General features: G+C 43.2%; 1 protein-coding gene across 2 annotated transcripts in view; it reads left to right on the forward strand.

Moving 5' to 3' along the window:
- Positions 1-2,324: 2,324 nt before the first annotated feature.
- Positions 2,325-23,316, forward strand: part of MAP3K7 (mitogen-activated protein kinase kinase kinase 7) — a 48,181-nt gene continuing 27,189 nt past the window's right edge. For both annotated transcript variants that reach the window (XM_063124870.1, XM_063124871.1), the window contains exons 1-9: positions 2,325-2,515; positions 6,124-6,234; positions 6,816-6,881; positions 7,655-7,700; positions 11,168-11,306; positions 16,460-16,584; positions 18,552-18,680; positions 19,567-19,697; positions 22,005-22,086. In XM_063124870.1, coding sequence (XP_062980940.1) covers positions 2,426-2,515; positions 6,124-6,234; positions 6,816-6,881; positions 7,655-7,700; positions 11,168-11,306; positions 16,460-16,584; positions 18,552-18,680; positions 19,567-19,697; positions 22,005-22,086 — 919 coding nt within the window. In that variant the 5' untranslated portion in view covers positions 2,325-2,425. The remainder of the gene's footprint in view (positions 2,516-6,123; positions 6,235-6,815; positions 6,882-7,654; positions 7,701-11,167; positions 11,307-16,459; positions 16,585-18,551; positions 18,681-19,566; positions 19,698-22,004; positions 22,087-23,316) is intronic.

Raw genomic sequence — 23,316 nt, forward strand, 5'->3', positions numbered from 1 at the left:
CTGTCATTGCACTCTCTCTTATGACAGTGCAGCTGTCTCCCTGCCCTGTATCTCCCTCTGCCTGTATAACTGTGATGGCTGCTCCCGGACTCCCATCACCTCCTCCACTCCCAGGAAAGCAGATATTCATGACAGGCTGGCAGAACTCTCACACGATTAAAAGGAAGCCGGCCGAAAGTAGGGGGGGGGAGGAGAAAAGAAAAGAAACAAAACAAAACAAACAAGGGGACAGGCCCTCGCCCTTGTGTACTGCCCTGAAGTGGCTTCCCCAAAGTGGCAAACCCCTTTGGAGTCCCCCTTTCGGCGGTGAGCCCACCCCCAAAGGAGCCTGCCTCTTAAGCGCCCAGTCCCCCAAAGTTGTTGCAGCTGGGGGTGAGATGTTTCTTTGCTGGGAGCCTGAGTCTGCTAGGAGGCAGTTGGAGGTTCCGCAGACTAGGCAGGACAACAGCAGCCGCTGATTGGTCCCTTGCTCTGCAGGCCTCCCTCTCCTGGCTGGATCAGATGGTCAAAAACCCAGGTAGTAGGAGCCTGCCTCTTAAGCTCCCAGTCCCCCAAATATGTTGCAGCTGGGGGAGAGATGTTTCTTTGCTGGGAGCCTGAGTCTTCTAGGAGGCAGTTGAATTAGGAAGTGCTTTGAGTTTGTGTTTCTGAGCAATGACAGTGCTTTGAGATTAGTGGGTTTTTTGTTTTTTCAGTGCAGTCAGTGGACATGGATATGAGCTCTAATGGAGTTGGGCGAGACCTATCTACAAATCTGATCATTCCTCCCTGCCTCCTTTCTTTTCCTTACACAGGAATAGAATCTAACTTCCTCCATTGGGAAATCCCCATTTGAATGTGTAAACCTTCTTGAATAGGTTGTGTTTTGCTGATTCCAGGTCGGGAGTAGAAGTATTGCTCTGTGTCCTTTGAAGAAAGTTGCTATCTCTGCCCCTTGCAGTTCAGAGTCCAGACTAGAGTCTCCCCGAACCTGGTGTCAAGATGTTTCGCTATGAAGCTGCCCAAGTATTAAGATGTACAGGAGAGGTCCTTTCAAAGGCAACATTATCCATTGAGGCCTTTTTGTCAGTCTTTCTCCTGTGTTGCCCCCCAAACTATGGAATGCACTCCGTCAAGAACTATGATTGTCCCCCACTCTCTTAGCCTTTAGAAAGGATGTAAACCCATATCTTTTCAATTTGGCCTTTTAAAAATGTGTAGCTTTTTATGTCGTTTTTCCTGTTACAAGGTTTTATTGTTTTTTAAATTGCTGTACATCATCTGCTGGGGGGGGGGTTACAGATAAGATGATATATAAGTGTTAATAATAAATAAATTTTAGACTTCGACTCCCATTAGCCCCAGCCAGCAGTCAGTGATCAAGAACTGTAGCCCCAAACATCTGGATGGCAGCAGATTGGGGAACTCTGGACTAGACAAATAAAAAAGGGAACTGGTGGTGCATCACCTCACGGATTCCTGTCTGTCACGCAGCTGTTAAAAAAGCACCGACGACGGCCAGCCTGGGGGCGGCAGCTCTTCCCTGCCCCGTCGTTCTCTTTCATACCCCCGCTGTGAAGCGGAAGCTGGCTGTCCTTTCGCTCCTCGCACCAAACTGGCTCCTAGAGCGAGGAAAACTCTAGTCCGCCGTGGGGTTTCCTCGCCGGCACTAGAGAAATGGGTGCTACCTCCTGCTACGTTAGCCGTCCCTCCCTTAGCGGCCTCTGGGAGGCGGCAAAGGAGGAAGGCGGAGCAGCTCCGGGAAGAGAGAGGCGGTGAGCGGGGGAAGGAAGAGGCCCACCGCTGCTGCTGCTGCCGCCGCCGCTGGCTGCTGGGGCTGCTCCACCTCCGTCCAGGCCCTGGCCGGGCCTCCTCAGTAGCCGCTACGGAGGCAGGAAAGAGAAGGGGAAGCCCGAAGTGTGGGGGCAATCTGTGTCTTCCCCCTTGCTGAGAAACGGCCCCAATGTCAAGAGCGGTGGTGGCGGCGGGGCTCTGAGCGGCAGCGGCTCCTTGTCCTACCCATTCAACTCCCCCCTCCCCACCCCCGCTACTCCCACGCCGCCTCCCTTTTTGCTGCTGGGGGCGCGCAGCCGCCGACGCGACTCCGAGGCGCCGACCGAGGAGAGGCCGCGGCCTGCAGGCGCAGCTGTAGAGGGAAGGGGGGGCTGCTTCTCCGTGAGGCTCAGGATGTCGAGCCAGGCCCCCCGGGCCCGGGCTTCCCGGCGGCCCCAATAAAGCCCGGGCGGAAGAGCCTCGTATGAGGCCTCTCCGAGGCCCAGGGGGTGCCTCCGCCAGGCCCTCCTTCCCCTGAGCGGTGGGGGGAGACCCCGAGAAACAGCCTGGCGAGAAAAGCCGGCCGCTGCCCCACCGCTTCCAGACCGGACTGCCCCAGCCTCCTCTCCCGCCCGGCCTCCAGACCCGCGCACAAGCTGTTGGAAGTGAAGGGATGTCTTCTGCCAGCTCCGTGGACATGATTGAAACCCCCCCAGTCCTCAACTTCGAAAAAATCGACTACAAAGAGATAGAAGTGGAAGAGGTGAGTCCCAAAAGTGATGGCATTTAGCTAAACGTGTCTACTCAGGAGTAACTTACTCCAGAGAAACTTACTTCCTGGGATAAGTGCGTATGACTGCAGTATTGGTGCCCAGAGTCAAACCCACCAGCAATGCCCCATTCACACGCTGAGCCTGAGGTTGCCAACCTCTGCTTTCTTGTTTGCTTATTTTGGGAGTAAGCCCCTCTTGAGGTCAGTGTATCTTCCTTCTGTGTAAGCATGAGTAGGATTACATGCAAACTTCAGAGAGGTGTCAGGACTCAAGGCTACTTGGGAAGTTGCTTTTTCTCTCCCCCATCCACCCCACCCCCTTGCCCAAGATGTGTACCGCCTAATTCTACTTGCCACCCATTGGTGGGCAAAAGATTCTCAGGATAGAACTACAGGATAATACTGTTGTACAGTGGTTAAAATTTTGGCCTTAGACCAGGTAGACCCACACAATTGCAAAGTACTTTATTAAGCGCAAGAGCTGAGCTTTGATGGTAAAAACTAGTTCTGAGGCTGACCTTTTGCGAACTGGAGCACATGCAAAAAAAGTGCACTCAGACCTTGTAGTTCTTTATAACATAAATGTAAACTTCACTTACAAAAGTTTTTAATGCTTGGTGTGTCTTTTTCAAGGTGAAATATTTGACGCCCCAAATGGCATTTTGTGTTTCTTTATATTATTGGTATGGGAGAGGTAGTGCTCTAGGGTTGAGGGATATAACTGAGCAGGTACCTGTTTTATGTTAGCCATAGGCAACTTCACACATTATGCTTTCTCTACACAGAAAGCTCTTCCATGGAGACTGCAGGGAGCATGAAGCCTGTTTGTGGCCATCCTACATTTATGTAACTTCATTTGTATGTGTGTGCTGGGAGGCTGTAATAGGCCACTCCTTCCTATATATATGTAATGAAATATGCACTTGATGTCAACCAAACCTATTACCTGTCTCTACCACTTTGCCAAAATCAGTTGCTTCTCATCATTCTATTCATATGATGTCCCTCTTTAAATCTCTACACATAAACTGCTCATCCTAACTTTGAAAGGCCTTATGGCCTTGTGCCCCTATATCCCGGGGCATCCTTTCCCACACAACCCTCAGCCATCTGAATGTCTCCTCCCTAAAGGTATAAACGTAAAGCCACAGTAAAGAAGACTTGTTCCTGTAGCTGGGAGTAGAAAGCCTCAGGAAGGGAACAGATGAGAACAGGCACCAAGATTGGGGTAACATCAGGCCAGAACGTGATTAAACTACAGCTTCTAGATTGATATTTGCAAGGCATGGACAAGAAACCAAGCACCATTGTACCTGCTGCCAGTAGTACCTGCTTACGCCAATTGCTGGGAGATGTGCATGTGTGACAGCCAGGTTAGGGCAGCAACCAGCTTTTACTGTTTGTGGTATCCATTTGTGACCAACCAAGTGTGTGGCAGGAACCAAGACCCCTAAGCTAGGACAGAAATGAGTTATTGCCCCTTAGGTTGTTATCCTGGCCAAATGGCCCGTCGCTCAACGAGTTAGTTGTGACTGAAGTAATAAGGCAGTGAAAATGAACAGAAGCAAACAACAAAAAATGTCTACTATGGGGAAGGAAAAATCCAAATCTAGATGGCCAGTCAGGAACTACCACTATTACCAGTGGAAGTTGTTGTACACATTTAGAAATTAGCTTCAGTGGGATATATCTATAGCATCTGGGGCATTAGAGTATCTTCTGGGTGATTTGCCAGTGTGACTGCTTACAAGTGTATTTGCATAGTTGTGACATTATTGTGAAAGACTCATCACACTTTTTGTTGCTTGAGCTAGACATATCCCAAAACTGATGGCATTTTCACAGACATCACATGGGTTGATTTAGGCTTCTCCCTTAAATTTGGCACAATATTCTTGGTCAACCTTTATTCTCACAAAGACTAGGGTGAATGTGAGTGGTTATTGTTTTAGGCAGGTTTGGTTGGTGCCTCTAGATCCAAATTCTGTGAGGAAGGAGTCACCGAGGAGAAACTGACATATGTCAATGTTCAGTATTGCTCTGAATTATTTATTTTTTTTCATTTATATTCTGCCTATTTTCCTCAAAGGAACCCAAGGCAGCATACATAATCATCATCCTCTCCATTTTATCCTCACAACAACAACCCTGTGAGGTAGGCTGGGCTGAGAGTCTGTGACTGACCCAAAGTCACCCAGGGAGCTTCTATGGCTGAGTGGGGACTAGAACCTGGATCTCCCAACTCCCAGTCGAACACTCTAGACACTACACTACACTGGTGTGTGTATGCAGTGGCACTTGAAGATAAAGTGTACTATACAGATCTGGTTGCAAAATGTCACAAATCCTGTTAAGTGGAGTTCACAACAGAAGAAGTGGAAACAGGTCACAATAAAAAATGTTGAACAATTCTTCTCAAACGGCATATGGATCATTTCTCAGTAAGCAGGTTGTCTACATGCATGGCATGTACATGTATAATCCCACAGCTCCTACTTTCAGATAATCACATTTTGTTATTCTTGGATTTGGCGATAATAGCTTTGACTGAACCCACCTGACCGAAGAGCTTCTTGCATTCATCTCATGATGTCATGAAGATAAAATTGGCCAAGAGGTTATACTACATTTGGAGGGATGTACACAATGCCATATGTGATGCCTATGAAAATAGTGATATCAGTGATGGGATCTCTTTAAACTTTGCAGCAAAAGTTCTTAAAGAATATATGTTTGATTAATACCTAACTTTTGAGAAGACACACTCCTATGCAAGTTTATGTGAGAGTAGATCCCATTGAGTTGAGTGGAGCGTATCTTCTCCATCTGGGCTATGTGAGATTGTTTATCCTGAGTGAAATGAAAACTTCCATATGCTTACAACTTATATCTGCAATAAACAGTGGGTAGCCAAAGTGAAATATTTTTGCATTTAAGCTTCTGTACTACTACAAGAGACGAGGGCTCAGATGCCCTTCCACCCCTGTTCCTCACCTGTTATTTCCAGCATAAGCAGAAATAAACATTGAACCAGTGGAAGACCCCATGTTTGTTTGATTTCAAGTAAACAATGAACTCCCTTATTCAAATACAATGAACTGTATTCAGATGAGGAATTAACCCCCTTATTCATTCATTCACTTCTCCCTGTAATGTGGGGAGTGGGAGAATGAGCACAGGATTCTAAGGTCCATTTCTTATTTCAGTTTTCCTCCTCGCTTCTCCCCATTTTATGCTCCTGGGGACAAAGAATAATCTGATCATGTAAGTGCCAAAACTGTTCAAGTAAACTTGCAAAACAGGATCCCACAAGTAAAATGCAGCTATGTGTGATGTCTTCCAGGAGCTTGATTATTTCTCATGATTTTGTTGCCTGTGTAGGACTGCAAAAATATGAGGTTGCCAAACCCCTGGTAGGCTACAGTGAATGGCTTTTGGATTGTATGCTTCTTAACAAGTCATCAGTTGTGTAGGCCTTTTGCAGGATACAAAGATGTATGTTAATACGTCATTCTGCCATATTAAGAATAGAATTAATGGGATCTATGCTGACAGTTTGAAATATTTATCTGAAAATTTCCAATTGCCTTTTTATTTAGGTTGTTGGAAGAGGAGCCTTTGGAGTTGTTTGCAAAGCAAAATGGCGAGGGAAAGATGTGGCCATTAAGCAAATAGAAAGTGAATCTGAACGAAAAGCCTTCATAGTAGAGGTACAATTTTGCTTTAAAATTTATTCTAACGCAGACTAACAGGTAGCTTTTTGATTTCAGAATTATGATACTTAGATTGTGTTAGAACAAAAAGTACTTGACGAAAAGGAAATGTAGACTCTGAAGAGTGTATTGTCTATAAAGTGCATTTGGAGTTGCTGTTCTACTAACCCATGGATTTGTATGGATGCTTATACTTTTGTTTCTGTGTCATAAAATGTTCTTTTAAGATTTCTTTCTTTGTTGTGTTTTGGAAACCTTCTACTTCCCTGGGGGTATAATCAGGACTGGGGAGTGGGGAGCAAGTTGGGAAGTGGACTTCAAGATCCCTCTGAACTGAAGGCTGCCTTAGGAGATTAAAAAAGATGATTTGTGTGTTGGATGTAGCCATTATATCTGTACGGCGGTGGGATTGGACTGCAACTCTTTCTCCAGAGGCATGCAAAGTGTTATGCAGCATCAATCCAATTTGGTCTTTAAGCTTAGTTATGGATCTTATATGAGGAAAGATTAAGAAAAACAAAAACAAAATGTTATCTAGGAACATAACCTCTAAATACATGGCTTTTTTAAAATTCCAGCTTCGACAGTTGTCACGTGTGAACCATCCTAATATTGTCAAGTTATATGGCGCTTGTTTGAATCCAGTAAGTAGCACCTCTTTGGCTTCTGACATGACCATATGATTTTGTTGTGTAAAAGTTTTGTTTAAGTTAATATCAGTGCCTACTAGTGTGTTTTTTATTTGACTTTTTTTTCACACACTGCATTGGCTCTCCCTGCCCCCTGCACACCCTATTTCTGCGATTGACTATCTTGAACATCCTTTTACCATATATTTATCAGTAAGCTTTGAATATGCCTGGTTTCCCAGGTTCCATTCCGCTTGTGTTCCATGGGTACAGAATTCTGCTCTGCCGTCATCCTGATTTTCCGTAAAGAATGTCAAGGAACTACTGCATGCACCTTGCCACAGCTTTTATTGCCTCCCATTGTTAGTGCTTTTCTCCTCTACATTACCAATGTGCACAAATGATAATTGCTTACACACAGAATAGATGAGTGCCTAAGAGCCTCAGGATTTCTTTTTGTGCTGTGTTTTATCAATGTGCGCAACTACTTGTGTGCATCAGTAAGGCAGAGTTGGGGGACCTGGACAGAAAAGAAAGAATAGAAGGAAACTAAAGCTGCAGCAAGAAGTGTTTTCAGCAGTCTATGCAGAGTGCGGAAATGAAAACAGAAGAATTGCATGAGCCTAGGTTATTGTTGCTAGTGCACAAAAAAAGACCCAAGTATTTTGGAGCCCTCCGGCCCAAACAGAAGTTCAAATGGGAACAGTTTATAAACAGCCCTACTTTACACATTTGAAATAAAAAAGCAAAATCTTCCTTTAACCTAACACATGCTTTTTTCCACTAAGGTGTGTCTTGTTATGGAATATGCTGAAGGAGGTTCTCTCTATAATGGTGAGCATCTTTCCTGAATTTGTCTAGAGCACTGCATAAAATGTAAAGTTGTATTTACAGATTTGTTCTATAAAATCACAGCCAATGAAGTGGCATAACTAACTTCTATTTATTTATTTATTTATTTTTATTTATTTAAGGATTTTTATGCCGCCATTCAGCCAAAAAAGGCTCTCACGGCGGCTAACAAAAGTATTTCTTGACAGTCCCTGCCCACAGGCTTACAATCTAAAAGACATGACACAAAAGGAAAGGGGATTGGGAGGGAGGAGGAGGAGGGGGAAAAGGAAAGCAAATTCAGGCACTACAATCTTAGTTGCAAAGTTCAGCAGTTACAGTTGGTAGCAGGAGGGAGGGGGCTCTCAGCTGGAGCTGGACCCAGGCACGGTGGAGAGGTACCTGGCTGCTGCTTCCTCCCTCACTGGTGGCCTCTCCAGAGACAGTTGGTAGCAGGAGGGAGGGGGCTCTCAGCTGGAGCTGGATCCAGGCACGGTGGAGAGGGGCCTGGCTGCTGCTTCCTCCCTCACTGGTGGCCTCTCCAGAGACAGTTGACAGCAGGAGGGAGGGGGCTCTCAGCTGGAGCTGGACCCAGGCACGGTGGAGAGGTGCCTGGCTGCTGCTTCCTCCCTCACTGGTGGCCTCTCCAGAGACAATTTATTTATAAGAAGTAAATAAGGAAGACAACTTGTCCTCTCGATCCCTGTCCTTCTTGGCTGGTCGCCCAGGGAGGAGATGCAATTAGACTACAACTACAACATATTGTTAATGCATCTCTCAGGGAGGGGAGTTTTCCACCATGTTTAAAAGAAGCAGTGGTACGGCCGCTTCTAAAAAAGCCCTCCCTGGATCCCCTGGACCTTAATAATTACAGACCGGTATCAAATCTTCCATTTTTAGGCAAGGTGATTGAGAGGGCAGTTGCCTTCCAACTCCAAGCAGTCTTGGATGATACAGATTTTCTTGACCCATTTCAAACTAGCTTTAGGGCAGGATACAGAGTTGAGACTGCTATGGTCGCCTTAGTGGATAATCTCCGCAAGAGTATTGACAGGGGGAGTGTGTCCCTGCTGGTACTTTTGGACCTTTCAGCGGCTTTCGATACCATCGACCATGGTATCCTTCTGGAACACCTGAGGGGTTTGGGAATCGGGGGCACTGTCCTCCAGTGGTTCCGGTCCTACCTCTCAGGTAGATTCCAGATGGTGATGCTTGGGGATAGTTGCTCCTCAAAAAAGGAGCTGTTGTATGGCGTACCACAAGGTGCCATCCTATCCCCAATGCTGTTTAACATCTACATGAAACCGCTGGGAGAGATCATCCGGAGGCATGGGGTGGGGTGCTATTAGTATGCTTGATACTGTCTGCTGATGACACCCAAATATATTTCTCTATGCCTTCAATAACAGCATCAGCTAAGGATAGTGTGTCTCCTCTGAATGAATGCTTGGAGGCGGTAATGGGCTGGATGAGGAAAAATGAACTGAAGCTGAATCCAGACAAAACAGAGGTGCTTGCTGTCAAGGGCTCTGACCTAGGTTTGGAGGTGGGTCAGCCAGTTCTGGATGGGGCTACACTCCCCCTGAAAGACTGTGTTCGCAGTTTGGGGGTGCTCCTGGATCCGTCACTCCAAATGACAGCCCAGATAGATGCGACAGCCAGGAGTGCCTACTATCAGCTTCAGCTGATACACCAGATGCACCCCTTCCTATAGTCAGAAGACCTAACGACAGTAGTGCACGCGCTGGTAACCTCAAGGCTTGACTTCTGCAATGCGCTCTACATAGGGCTACCATTGTACCTAGTTCGGAAACTTCAACTAGTTCAAAATATGGCAGCCAGGTTGGTCACCAGTACATCTAGGGGTGAGCATATTACCCCAACATTAAAATCACTCCACTGGCTGCCAATTAGTTTCCGGGCAAAGTACAAAGTGTTGGTCATTACCTTTAAAGCCCTAAATGGTTTGGGTCCAGGTTACCTGCGGGATCGCCTTCTCCCATATAGTCCGCCCCGCACACTCAGGTCCTCTGGGGTGAATTTACTTCAGTCAGCTAAAACTAGGCTGACATCAGTTTCCCAGAGGACCTTTTCTTCTGTCGCCCCCAGATTGTGGAATGGCCTGCCGAGGAGATTCGTTAAATTAACTCTCTGTGTGATTTTAAGGCCTTTTCCGGCAGGCCTATCCAGATCAATGTAAAATCATGAATTTTTAAGATGTATTGATTCCTGTTCTAATGTTGTTCCCCGCCTCGATCCAAAGGGTGAGGCGGGTAAGAAATAAATAAAATTATTATTATTATTATTATTATTATTATTATTATTATTATTGTTATTATTATTTAAATTCCTAAGTTTTGTTTTGACTCCTTTTTTTTAAAAAAAAAATCAGAACTCAAGATTAAGTATTCTAGTCAGCCACTGTTAACAAACGCCATGTAGCTAATGTTGTAAAATTATAGGCCAAGTCATATTGCTAAATTGTCTGAGCAAGAAAGTAGGTTCAGCAATGAGATGAACTTTGATAAAATGGTTGTGTGATTGCACACAATTCACAGCTCAACCTACATCTAATATCACCACAAAAATAATGAAAGCACACAGAGTTGTGGCATTGTAAATGTGGATTGAGTGGTACTCATGGTGAAAGCAATCCATTTATTCCTTTACCACGGTCACTAGTCAAGTCAAATAACACTGAGCACACATTATTTCTCTGCAGGTTTAGCCCTAAGATTGTCGATGCTTCTATGTTTTGTTCTATACTGTATGCTTTTATCTGTACGCCGCCCTGAAATCTTATTGATATAGGGCGGGATATAAATGTTTAAAATAAATAAATAAATAAAAACAGAATTACTCCAATACCAAAGTAAGTGTTTCGTAAGTGCTCTCCTGGCACCAACGCTGCTATCTTTCCGGCGCCAGGCTAAGACTTTCCTCTTTGCCCAGGCATATGGCAGCACATCTTAATCACCCACATGTTTAGTTTTTTAACGGTTTTTAATGCTTTATGTGTGTATGTTCTGTGTTCTAGAATTTTAAATTTTGTATACTCGTTTTAATCTTAATTTTAGAATTTCTGTAAACCGCCCAGAGAGCCCTGGCTATGGGAGCGGTATATAAGTGCAATAAATAAATAAGTGTTTAACTTATTATTCACATAAGTGAATAATAAGTTACTCAGTTCAGAAATGAAAGTGGGCTATATTTTTGTGTTCAATGCTACTGAAAACAAGCAATGGCTCAGACCAGTATTGTTACTTGGACTACAGTTTATTTGACCACACATGGACATAAATGCCCCCCCCCCTCGGTTCAGATTACAAGAATCACTTCAGACAAAGTGGGGATAAAAAGAATTCCTTCTGTTGTGTATTTCATGTGTTGCTCACAGAAGTCGTGTTCTCATGTTGTATCTACTGTAATGTGCAATAAAGTTCTTTTTAGTTTGTACTTTTCTTTTCCAGTCCTACATGGAGCTGAGCCTCTGCCTTACTACACTGCTGCACATGCTATGAGTTGGTGTTTACAGTGTTCCCAGGGCGTGGCATATCTTCACAGCATGAAACCGAAGGCTCTCATTCACAGGGACCTAAAACCACCAAAGTAGGTTTTCATGAATCATATAAGCCTCGATTATTCAGGAGATCTTGTAGCACAGTTTCTACTACCCTGTTTCCCCGAAAATAAGACAGTGTCTTATATTAATTTTTGCTCCCAAAGATGCGCTAGGTCTTATTTTCAGGGGATGTCTTATTTTTCCATGAAGAAGAATACGGTACACATTTATTGTTGAACAAAAAAAAAGGAAATTTATTACTTGTATACGGTATACGGTCACCAGACATTCCCCCCCCCCCACCTCAGTCACCCCTGTGTGTCTGTGCCAGCCAGATTCCACACAATGTGCCCGACTCCTGCCCCACGCGACTCACTCACTGTCTAATTGTGAGTCAGCCAGACTCCGTCAGGGCAGAGCGAGCAGCAGGCGGCAGAAGGTGCCAGCTAGTCCTGGCGGCGCGGGCTCTCTGATTTAAAGAGACCTCGCACTGCCTGAACAGCTCTGGCTGCGCTGCGGCCAATCAGTGAGCTACGCGGCGGCGCCTGCCACTACGGTCCAGAGGAGTCAGACGCTTTACGGTAGCTTCGGTTTACGGTAGCTTATATTCCAGGGTGGCCTTATTATCGAGGAGGTCTTATGTTCGGGGGAGGTCTTATATTACAGCGAGAGGCAAAACTGGAAGTAGGTCTTATTTTCGGGGGATGTCTTATTTTCGGGGAAAGACAGTAACCCTAGTGAATATTGTGATATATAGTATCTACTTTTAGATGTGATGTAAGCTATCTCAATTTTATGCTTTTGTGGTTTTCAATTAGCAAGAATGTATTCACCATAACTACTCACTGTAGTAGATATATAAAACATGACCTGCACAGCATTGTAGTAGTCATTAATTTGGAGAACATCTTGCTTTATTAGAACTGGGTAATGAAATGACAATATTTTAAATAAAACATTACTCTAGTTATAAAGGAACTTCCTCTGTTATTCTCATTTCTTTCCTTTGACCTGTGATTGGAAATAGCTTGGGACACCATGATATTGGGTCTTCTGATAAGACTAACTTTCTGGCAAGGTTGCATCATTCTCGGTCAGTGGAGGGTGGAACCAAAAGGAATGGTTTAACTCCTCTCCTCCATGAGAAGACAGGACTAAAATATTGATCAATATCCCACTGTAAGATAAGAAATCCCCTCAGTCTTTTGCTCTGCCTTCTAGGGAACAGCAGACTGCCGAGCTTGCTTCAGGGAAAAACAGAGAAAGCAAACAGAACTTTCTATCACTCTCTACCCCCATTCGGTCATCCATCAGTCACCAGGGAAAGGGATTAGCTTGTCAAAATTGTTCCTTGGGGCCCGCCTGGGCTTTCCTGAGCAGAGAAGAGGAGGTGCAAGGCAGATGCTCTCTTGAGGCTCCCCAAGTGCCAGACGCATCAGCGGAAACCTGACTCAATCAAGCAGGCATTCTGTGCCTGTGCCACAGCTCCTCGGGAGGAGGTAGGCCAAATGGGACTCTCCCTTTGCTGCTGCTACCTGTCCAGACTAAGGAACCCTTCACAACACTCTGGTGGAGTCAGGAATGCTCCTAAGTGAGGGGGATTCAGGAAACCTCTCCCCCATCACTCAGGCAAACTCCGGCAGCCATTTTGGAAGTAGGCCAACCAGAGCAGAGCGCTCTTTCTTCCCCAGTACTGTCCTCCCAAGTAGGTTTGCATGGAGCGAACACGTGTCTGCCCCCACCCAGAGACCAGCAACCCATTGATATCCTTCCAGGGAACTACTGGGGTTGTTGGATCAATGGCAGGCATCCCATATGGAGGGCACATAGTGGCAACAATATAGAAGGCACCATGGTGGGAGGAATAACAGGTCCCCATCCTCTACATCCAGCGGGTCATCATATTAAGCTTCCTCTTCACTGATTTCAGAGCCCCGTTCAAAGCATAGGGGCGGAACCAGGTGTTGCGATGGAGGTGGGGGCAAACTCAAAAAATTCAAGAATGAGGAGAAGACGAGCCACCAGTCATCAAAAGGCAAGGCTTCTCCTCCTTCCAAAAGCCAAAGTCAGCTAGAGAGCAGGGGGAAACAAAGGTTGTACCCCCCTTCCACGTTTTCTTTAGATATAGCTAATGGTCGGGGGTGGCAGCATGTGAAAAGCAGTCTCAGAGATGGCCTGCAACCTGGGTGAGCATTCCCAGGAAGGATCGGGCATAGAGAAGGGGGAATTGTCAGAGGGAGATCAGCCTACCTCCACCAATCCCACAATTAAATTGTTTCAGCTGGGCATTTCCCCCCCCCCCCATTATTCTCAATAAAGCAGTCATGGTTTTAAACCTGCAGCATCTGCTTATTAAAACCAAGGTCAGCCGCAAGGCTGAAGATCAGTTACAAGAATATGCAGAGGTTTTTCCAGCCCCCCACCCCTCCCCCAAGCTCGAAAATTCTAGCTGCAGTGTAAAGGGACGCTATCAAACAGGGGGCTTCTTTGGCAACGCGTGAGAGGCTCTGTTCACTGGAATCACTGAAAGTCCCCACTGTGGATGAACTGGTAGCAGCCCTCACCTCTGTGTTGGTTTTCCATAAGAAAGGGGGCAAGCCATAACAGATTTCTGGTGTGCAAAAAAGTGATCCAGACTATGGCCTTGGCAATAGGAGTGGCTACAGCAAATTCAGTCATAGCCTGGGCTTTACTCTTATGGCAAGCTTCCTTCTATTTGAAGCTGCCACTGGGTCTAGGCGCCTCAGAATAAACTTAACTATGGCCACTGAGTTCATTGTAGACTCTTCAATGTACTGCTTCTAGTTTGAAGCCAAAGCTATGTCTGCAGGTTGTGATGTGCTGCAGGTTATGGCTGAAACATTGGGAGCTGGAAGCCCAATCAAAACCAAACTTGGCCACTATTCCCTTCTGGGGCATGGGGTTGTTTGGAGGAGCCCTAACTCCTGTCCTTGTAGAAACCAAGAGAATTAGAAGGTCCTTCCAGCAGCCCATAAGAAAGAAGAGGCCAAAGGGAAGAAGCAGTCTGTACAAGCCTGTACATTCCTTTCATCCCAGGGCCTCATATTTTATCTTTCAGTACGACAGGCCTTTCTGATCCCAAAGGTCAAGCTAGCATCAGGAGTCCAAACCACATGTCAAGCCAGGCTGAGGAGGCAAGCAATGGGGGAAGCAGCTTGGTTTGGCTCTACCTCAGCTTGTGGGGGAGGAGGTCATTTGCAGCATTCGGGGCACTGATGGGAATGAATTTGTTCAGAGAGGTAGATTCTAGGCTGTGTTCTCGAAATCCAAACTGTTCTCAATTATCCTTTTCTGCCCTCTACCAAGAACCAGGAAAAGCACCTCAGGGTTCATGCAGCCATAAAAGCTCAGCTTCATATAGGGACTGTGGAACCAGGTGCCCTCTGGAACAGGTGTTTGGTGGGGTTTTTTGTATTTTTCATACTCCCCAAAAGGAATGGGGCCTGGAGCTATTCTGGACCTCAGTTTCCTCAACCAAGTCATCAGGAAGAGAAAATTCAGGATGGAGACACTAAGGTTGACCACACAATTGATTCTTCCAGGGGTCTGGTGACCCTGGTAGATTTCAGGAAGCTTCTCTATCTCTATATCCTGTTCAGGGAGTTGCACCAGCTCTTCACACATTTTGCATACAGCCTGGATCAATTCCAGTTCAAGGCATTTCCTTTCAGATTGTCCTCAGAATCCCAGGTGTTCACCAGGGTTATAGTGGCTTTGGTGAGTCACCTCCACACTCTGGGGATCCACATATAGCATTATTTGGACGATCTACTCATCAGAGCACAATCATACAAATTAGAAGTACAGCTGCAGTCACGTCCTGTGACTGAGAGGGTTTCTCCTCTCACAGTGGGATACGTATCAATATTTTAGCCCTGCCTTCTCATGGAGGAGAGAAGTTTACCCATTCCTGTCTGGTCTACCCTTTGCTGACCAGAGGGCACTTCATGGTAAGTCCAACTTTCCATTCTACCAAATTTATTTATTTATTTTATTATTAATTTGCATAGCTCCCCTGTAATACAGCTTCTCTGAGCAGCCCCAAAAAACAAACACATTAAAATGCCGCATAAAACAATAACAGCTACTAAAAACTAAAACACAGATTTGGAGCAAAGTATTTTGTTTCAAAATGAGTATTGGTCTAGATACTCATTTTGAACTGCCCAGACAGTTTTGGGAACGTCGGCTATTGGGCAGTATAGAAATTAAATAAATAAATTGCTACACATCATTCATTTCTATAACCTTAGTAACTTAGAAACTGCAGTAAGCCTGTGTGAACCGATTGCTGGGGAACATGGGTAGGAGGGTGTGGCTGCACTGTGTCCTGCTTGTTCATCCCTGGCCGATGGCTGGTTGGCCACTGTGTGAACAGAGTGCTGGACTAGATGGACCCTTGGTCTGATCCAGCATGGCAATTCTTATATTCTTACATTCTTAATTATTAAAGTGTGACCTCAGGAAGGAATTAGCTATTTATTAATAACATACATATACCAGGGCCATAAATGGAACTCAGGGTGTGACTCGATGCCCTTATAGGCCCCTTCCAACTCTACTATTCTATGATTCTATCCACGTGGAGCAGCTCTATACTCACTGGCGCCTATTGAAATAAATAGGCCAGGATAAAACTGCTATAATCTGGGGCTGAAGAGGAGCAAAACCTGGATCCTCCAGACAACAGGCATGGAGTAGATTTAATCCCACTTAAAGGTGGCCTCATTTGTACCCGTTTGCTTTCTCCCATATATGTATGGCTTCCATTCATGCTTTATTTGGAGTGGAGAGTGGGGAATGCCACACTTAGTGCCAGTATTGTGGTCACTGTCTCTTCTGACATTGAGTGACCTGCTTTCATTGACAGAGACACAGTGCAGTCCTCTGTGAGTCCTTCAGTTAATGGGTTCTTTCCCCCAATATATACTGTCCATTACAATACCTGGCAATTTGTTAATATAAATAAAGATGAAGGGTACATTGTTTAATAAAACTGGAGGGTTTTTTAATTTAAAAAAGTTATTTCCACTTTTCAGGATTTGTGTATATTTAATTCTGCTGATAATATGCCTAAATGTCCTTAGAAGAGATTGTCTACAATTCTTAAAACTTATTTTATATAAGAACTGCTCTTCTATAATTGCAAGACTACTAAACTATTCTGTTTGTTTGGCAGCTTGCTCTTGGTGGCTGGGGGGACAGTTTTAAAAATCTGTGATTTTGGTACAGCCTGTGATATTCAGACACACATGACCAACAATAAGGGAAGTGCTGCTTGGATGGCACCAGAAGTTTTCGAAGGTAATAAAGCAATTTGAATTGTAATATGTGTTTTGAGCATTTTAGAAGCATTATGGCTTGCCCTTTTTTTATAGGAAAAACAGGAAGGCTTTTGATATTTAAAGGTAGGTTTTTATTATTTTGGGTGACCTTGGGGGAGCTAGGGGTGGCGACGGCCAATAGAAAGCTCTGGCGTGGGCTGGTCCATGAAGTCACAAAGAGTCGGAAGCGACTGAACGAATAAACAACAACAGTCTACCTATAATTTAAAATGAAGCAATTCCCTTCCAGATAGTTCAATTGGTAACAATCTATGCAGTTTAATGAACCCATTGTCAATTACATAGCTGGAAAGGCATTACCTGTCTCCAGAGTAATACATCTGCTTCTATCATAATCTATATTCATACTCAGACAGTGATTGAATGGAAATGTTGCTGTTTCTTAAAACTATTGAGTGGTATCTTTTGTGTTGCTAAAATGCATGCAAGTGAGATTGTGCATACAGGTGGTGGCCATTGGGAGTCTTCTCATGTGTAGTACTATCCTTGAATGACAACATCTCAGTGAAAGTCCCTTATACACTCAGCAACCACCTGAGACGGGTTAGGAACTAATATTCAAAGATAGTCTGCTTGATCTTGTTCTCAATGTGTGTGTTCATATAATGGCCAGTTAAAGTGTGCTTGTTATTCTTTCACTCAGCTATTACTTGAAAAAAGCCTTAGTACAGCCTTAAAATGATATATATATTTTAGGTGTATTGGTGTATTTTTATTTATTTATTTATTTGTGAGTTGTAAATCACCCAGAGAGCTTCAGCTATAGGGTGGTGTAGATGTTGTTACTGTTATTGTTATACACTATTGAAGAAAAATGTATTAACTTACAGTTTGTTGAAAACAATCTCTTATTCAAAAAAACTTTCAACTGTTGTACTAAGAGAATTTAAGGGACATAATGCAGGAGTGGGAAACCTCAGGCCCAGGGGCCAAATCCAGCCCCCCTGGGGTCCCAATCTGATCCTTCTACGGTCCCAACCTCCGGCTCTACTGCCTTTCCCTCGACTACCAATAATTTGATGATTTCCAGGCTTTTGTGCAATTTCCCTCCCCCACATTCTAAAATGTTGAAATACCTCTCTTAAGACTTAATTTCTGGCAGTGAGCTTTAAGCTATACTATGCTGAGATTTTTTAATTTAATTTAATTTATTTATTTTGTATTTTTGGCCCTACCCCTGGATTTTATTTATTCATTTATTTATTTATTGTTGTATTTATATCCCACCTTTTTTCCTGCAAGGAACCCAAGGCAGAGTACATACTCCTCCTTCTCCTCTCCATTTTATACTCACAACAACAACCCTGTGAGGTGGGTTGGGCTGAGAGTCTGTGACTGGCCCAAAGTCACCCAATGGGTTTCCACGGCCGAGTGGGGACTAGAGCCCAGATCTCCTGATGCCCAGTCCAACACTCTAACCACTACACCACACTGGATTGCAGCCTCCAAGAGCTTCTCCAAAATTGAATTCGACCTCAGGCTAATAGAGGTTCCCACCTCTGTCATTCAGCTATTACTGTACATGTGTCTAGTAGTGACATTAATCAGCAAATGAGATACAGCTTATCTACATCAAGTAAGAATGTCGTACATCACACTCCGTGGTTGGCTGAACATACAAATGGCCTGGTGCATTATTGGCATGAATATGCAAATCATTTTCCCCCCACGTCTATGCTGTTGATAAACTTATCAGAACACAGTAATATCCAATGCTGAATGTGCGCAAGGGATGGTAGATTAGTTAGATCAACCCTTTATGTCTTTGTATTGAAGCATACAATACAGTGTTGCACTAAACTTTCAGTGCAACGTACAATACAGTATCATTAATTTTCAGTGAACAGCATGAGGTTTGTCACTAACATTCAAAGAATATAATACTTTTTAACAGGACAGAAATTATAATAAATGCCCTTTTTTCAGGTAGCAACTACAGTGAAAAATGTGATGTATTCAGTTGGGGTATTATTCTTTGGGAAGTGATTACCCGTAGAAAACCTTTTGATGAGATTGGTGGTCCTGCTTTTCGAATCATGTGGGCAGTTCACAATGGTAAGTTAAAATTTTATGGGAGCAGAATGGGTAACTGACAAGTAGTATTTCTGAAATGTGTGTATATATTTAGTATAGTCCATTACTCCGGTGTCAGATGTGCTGATGGCAAATTTGCATGTTAAAATTGCATGTTTAAACTCTGCCCCACAGAAAGCAGAGGTTAGGGTCTGCTATAAAAAGCAAAAGGGGTATGTGGGTAGATAATATCAACCCTTCTTCCCCCTGTTTTTCTCCCTATAGCCCCTCCTTCCCACATGCTTTCTAATTGGGTGGAGCAGGTCCTTATTTAGATATGAAGATCTGCTATCATCATGTCTAGTTTGGTGTATTGTATTCCCCCACCCCCACCCCGCCCCCCAGATAGCTTAGTTCTTTAAAACACTGTTATATCTTTTAGGCCACAATCCTATACTCACTTACCAGGAGTAAATCCCATTAAACTCAGTGGGACTTAATTCTCAGCGGACATGTATAGGATTGAACTGTTAGAATCTAAAACTAAACTGTGGCCAGTGGAAAACGTAATCCCTTACTTGAACATTTAGGATACACAACATTTTCTTCATTTAAAGTGCCTTTGCCATTCTCAGATTATGTTCTACTTGTGATACTTCTGCAACAAACAACTTATTGAAAGAGTAAAATAACTCCCTACATTCACTCCTGTGAAATACTTCAATATGCAAAGAGGGTGGGGAAAACAGAAGAAAAACTACAAGATGTTTGTTGGAAGAACAGCAATATGCTAAAATTGTTTTCCTTAAACCATCAAGGATGGTTAGTTCTCTACAATCAAGTGAGATTATTATGTTCAAGTAATGTGTATAATGCATAAAAGTTTAGTTTACGTTTATACAATATATTTTTAATGGTCTGTTTATAGGTACTCGACCACCACTGATAAAAAATTTACCTAAGCCTATTGAGAGCTTAATGACTCGCTGTTGGTCTAAAGATCCTTCACAACGACCTTCCATGGAGGAAATTGTCAAAATAATGACACATTTGATGCAGGTATAACTTTTTAAAACTTAGATAATTGCTATAATATACTGAAAACATTGTTTTGTAGAAGGTGTAGAAAGCAGAAAACACAGAAGTGAGGAGGTGAAGAGAAATGTAGATGAAAGAGTAGCTACCATGGCAGGCACAAGGAGATAAGATAATAAAATCTCTGACCCCCAGACGTTCTGCATTCACTTTGCTGTATTGGAACAACTAGCCCATAAGAAGTGACTGAATAAGGGTAATTGCCTGCATATTTTTTTTTTTTTTACCTTTTGACTAGAAAGTTGGTATTTTTCAACAATGGATTTCTTTTCAGAAGCATAACACTCCTCATTTTCAACGCCATGAAGTGTAAGTAAAATGAAATCCCACTATCCTGATTATATGTTTTACTTTAAGATAAAAGAATAACATTAACATTTTCTTATTAACTCCTCAAAAGTTTAAAATATTAGACTGATGTCCATTTTGCACATAATAGTAAACCACAGGTTATCACTGTGGAAATGAGCCTCAGCTCATGTGATTCCCCTCCCTTTTTCCCTCCTTTGGCATCGCTGGAAGGAAAGATCAGAAGCGTTCCTTCAGTCCTGGCTTGTCTCAGAAAACCATATATTTGGACCCAACAAGGTACTCCCATTAGTTTAAAAGCAGAAGCCGAGTTTCAGATCTCCTACCTGTGGCCACACCAGAGGGGCGGTGGACCATGCAGGTCCAAGACTCACCAAGGCTCATTGTGTTGCAATAAACTATGATTTAGCATTATGCAGAAAAAAGGAGAAACACGTTCTCGGGATGCAAATAAAATTTTTTCATCAGACTGTATTTTCTTCAAAGGCAACATCAATGATACATCAAAATACACTATGATAACACATCAAAATATGCTTTTGTTCTTAAGTTAATTAGGCACATTGTCACGAGGGCCTATGCCCATATGTAAGTTTTAAAACTTTTAACATTGTACATTGCACGGTGCCACTAGGGCCTATATACATCTGGTATTAATAAAGTCATATAAAAGCAGTTTCCAACAAAAGTATAATGTACAAATCCTTACTTGTTAGAAGATTTGTAGACACTTTCCTACAATAGCAGCAGTGTCTTACTATGAGACCTTGGACTTACCACAACTACATGGAAACACCTGGTAGAGTCCAAAAAAAGGAACAAGAATATAAAGATGGATTTGAAAGTTACTCTTCTAACTTTCCATAGATGATCACAGGAGAGAATTATCTTGCTAGAGGAAATTCCACCGACACTATCTACAGACCTTTTTTTCTGACCACCGGCCGATCTACACCAAGCAGGATATAACACTTTTAAAACGATATGAAAAACTGTATATGTAATGTGTCCTGGGCCTGAACAGTTGTCATAACCATTATAAACCATTATAAGCAGTAGCGTAGATTCTGCCCTGGCTTGGATGCTCTCCTTTTGTTTTTAGCATTATGCACAAAGCAGGATTAGGACCTGTCTTTGGATGACCTATGTGAGTTTCATCCCTACAATTTAATTGTAATCTAGTTAGTACATTTTCAGGTTTTATAGATACTGAAAATTTCTGTGCTGTAATCTAGAGATGTCTACCTTTTTATTAAAGGAACAGAAGAGGTATTACTTAGTGCAACTATTTTGCTCTACTTACATGATATGCAAGATTATAATGGAAATGTGGTTTGAAAATTATGTTGTCCTGGAATGAGAATGTTCAAGCATCTCTTGCTAGGAATATTGACAAATAATTTCATATCCAGACCATATCAAAACATGTCTAGCAAACAGTATCCTTTGTGCTAGTAACCATTTCTAAGACTTTTTATAGTTGTTTTTTTAAATTAACTCTTCCAAATAAAGAATGCTTTTCATTATTGCATTGGTAGTATTGCACACCAAGGATGTCTGATAAGTAATGTTACTGTATATTTTGATTGATAGACTAATGCCATTTATTGAATGCCACTTACAGTAGAAAGACAGCATACACTTTTTAAAAAATAAATAATGAATTTGCTTTAATTTGGTCTTTCCCTAATGGCAGAGCCACGTGTGAGCCATGCTACATCTTTTCTTTACCCTTGTTCGCCATTCAGTTAAACAATAGATTTTCTTGACTAAAGAGCAAAGGACAGATTAATCTTAGGAAACAAACTGAAGACATCGATTTGTAGGGGGGCGTTGTTGTTTTAGTATTTCTTGAATTTCTGTAGCAGGCCATTTTTTAGAAAACAAAATAGTTTTACACTTCTTGCTCTGACCAGTTTCAATGGATAAAAGAACGTAATGGATTTGTTTACCTTCTTGTAGTACTTTCCGGGAGCCGATGAACCTCTGCAGTATCCTTGCCAATATTCTGATGAAGGCCAAAGCAACTCTGCCACTAGTACAGGTGAGTAGATTGTTTGCACAAATCGATTATGTTAACATACTGATGATGAATTAAAAACACACATTTTAGGTCTAGTCCTGCTGGTCATTGGGTTGCATTCAACAAAAGCCTCTGAATGATGGAAGCAGATTTTTTTTACAGGCTGAATAGGGAAGGACATTATATTCATCACTCCCCACTCGCCTTGCAGCCAATATATCCTCTGAAAATCTGCTTTGAAAGGTTGGGGTGCCCTCCAGAACAAGTGCGGGGAGTGGCACTGGAGACTGCAGAAGGTGGGGGGGGGAATCAGAGAACAAACACACCACCCCCACCGGTGGGAGCCTTCCTAGTAGAACTCCCCTTGGGAACACCCCCACCAGAGGAATAAAAACTCTGTAACCTGCCTAATGTGTCAGAGTAAATAAATGGCATAGACATGGCCTACAACCACTGCTCTGGCATCACATCATGATCTCAGTGCTATAATGGCATTAAGATAGATGGACACCATTATTTCAGTGTAGCAGTATAGCAGTATTGTTTATAACACTGGAAATAAACACCCCTCCAAATAGATTTGTAACCAATAGATTGTACAGGAACGGTAAGATGCCTTATACTGAGACAGTCCATTGATCTATCTAGCTCAGTATTGTCTACACTGACTGGCATCAGCTTTCCAAGATTTCCGATACGACTCTTTCCCAGCCCTATGTGGAGATTCAGGGAATTGTGCCTGGGACCTTTTGCATGCAGATCGTATGCTTTACACACACACCCAAGCTACTTCCTTCCCCAGCCCTGCTCTTCGTGTCTTACACAAGATGAAGTTTTAAAAATGTGGAAAGTAGTAATAAGTGTGGTTATATTGCACAGCAGAATATGACCTGGTTTGCACATAATGACAACCCAATGAACTGGTTGGGTATGGTTGTTGAATCACAGTTTCTCATTGCGTACGGACCCTGTATTGTGGTTTAACTATGGGTTGTTAACCACAAACAACCGAGAGTCCACAATCCAACAGCAAATCATGGGTTCTCTTCCTGGGTTCTTCATGGTTAATAGCCCATAATTAAGCCATAGTGCAGGGTTTGTACATAGCAACAAGCCACGATTCAGCAACAACCCATAATTCAATGACAACCCATACTCAACCTGTACTCTGGGTTTCCAAACTAGGCCAATAAATTCTCCTTTCAGTAGTTGGCAATAAATTCAGCAACCTAAAAAAACTTTTCGCTGAAA

This window comes from Elgaria multicarinata, chromosome 4, assembly GCF_023053635.1.
Source record: "Elgaria multicarinata webbii isolate HBS135686 ecotype San Diego chromosome 4, rElgMul1.1.pri, whole genome shotgun sequence".
NCBI lineage: Eukaryota > Metazoa > Chordata > Lepidosauria > Squamata > Anguidae > Elgaria > Elgaria multicarinata.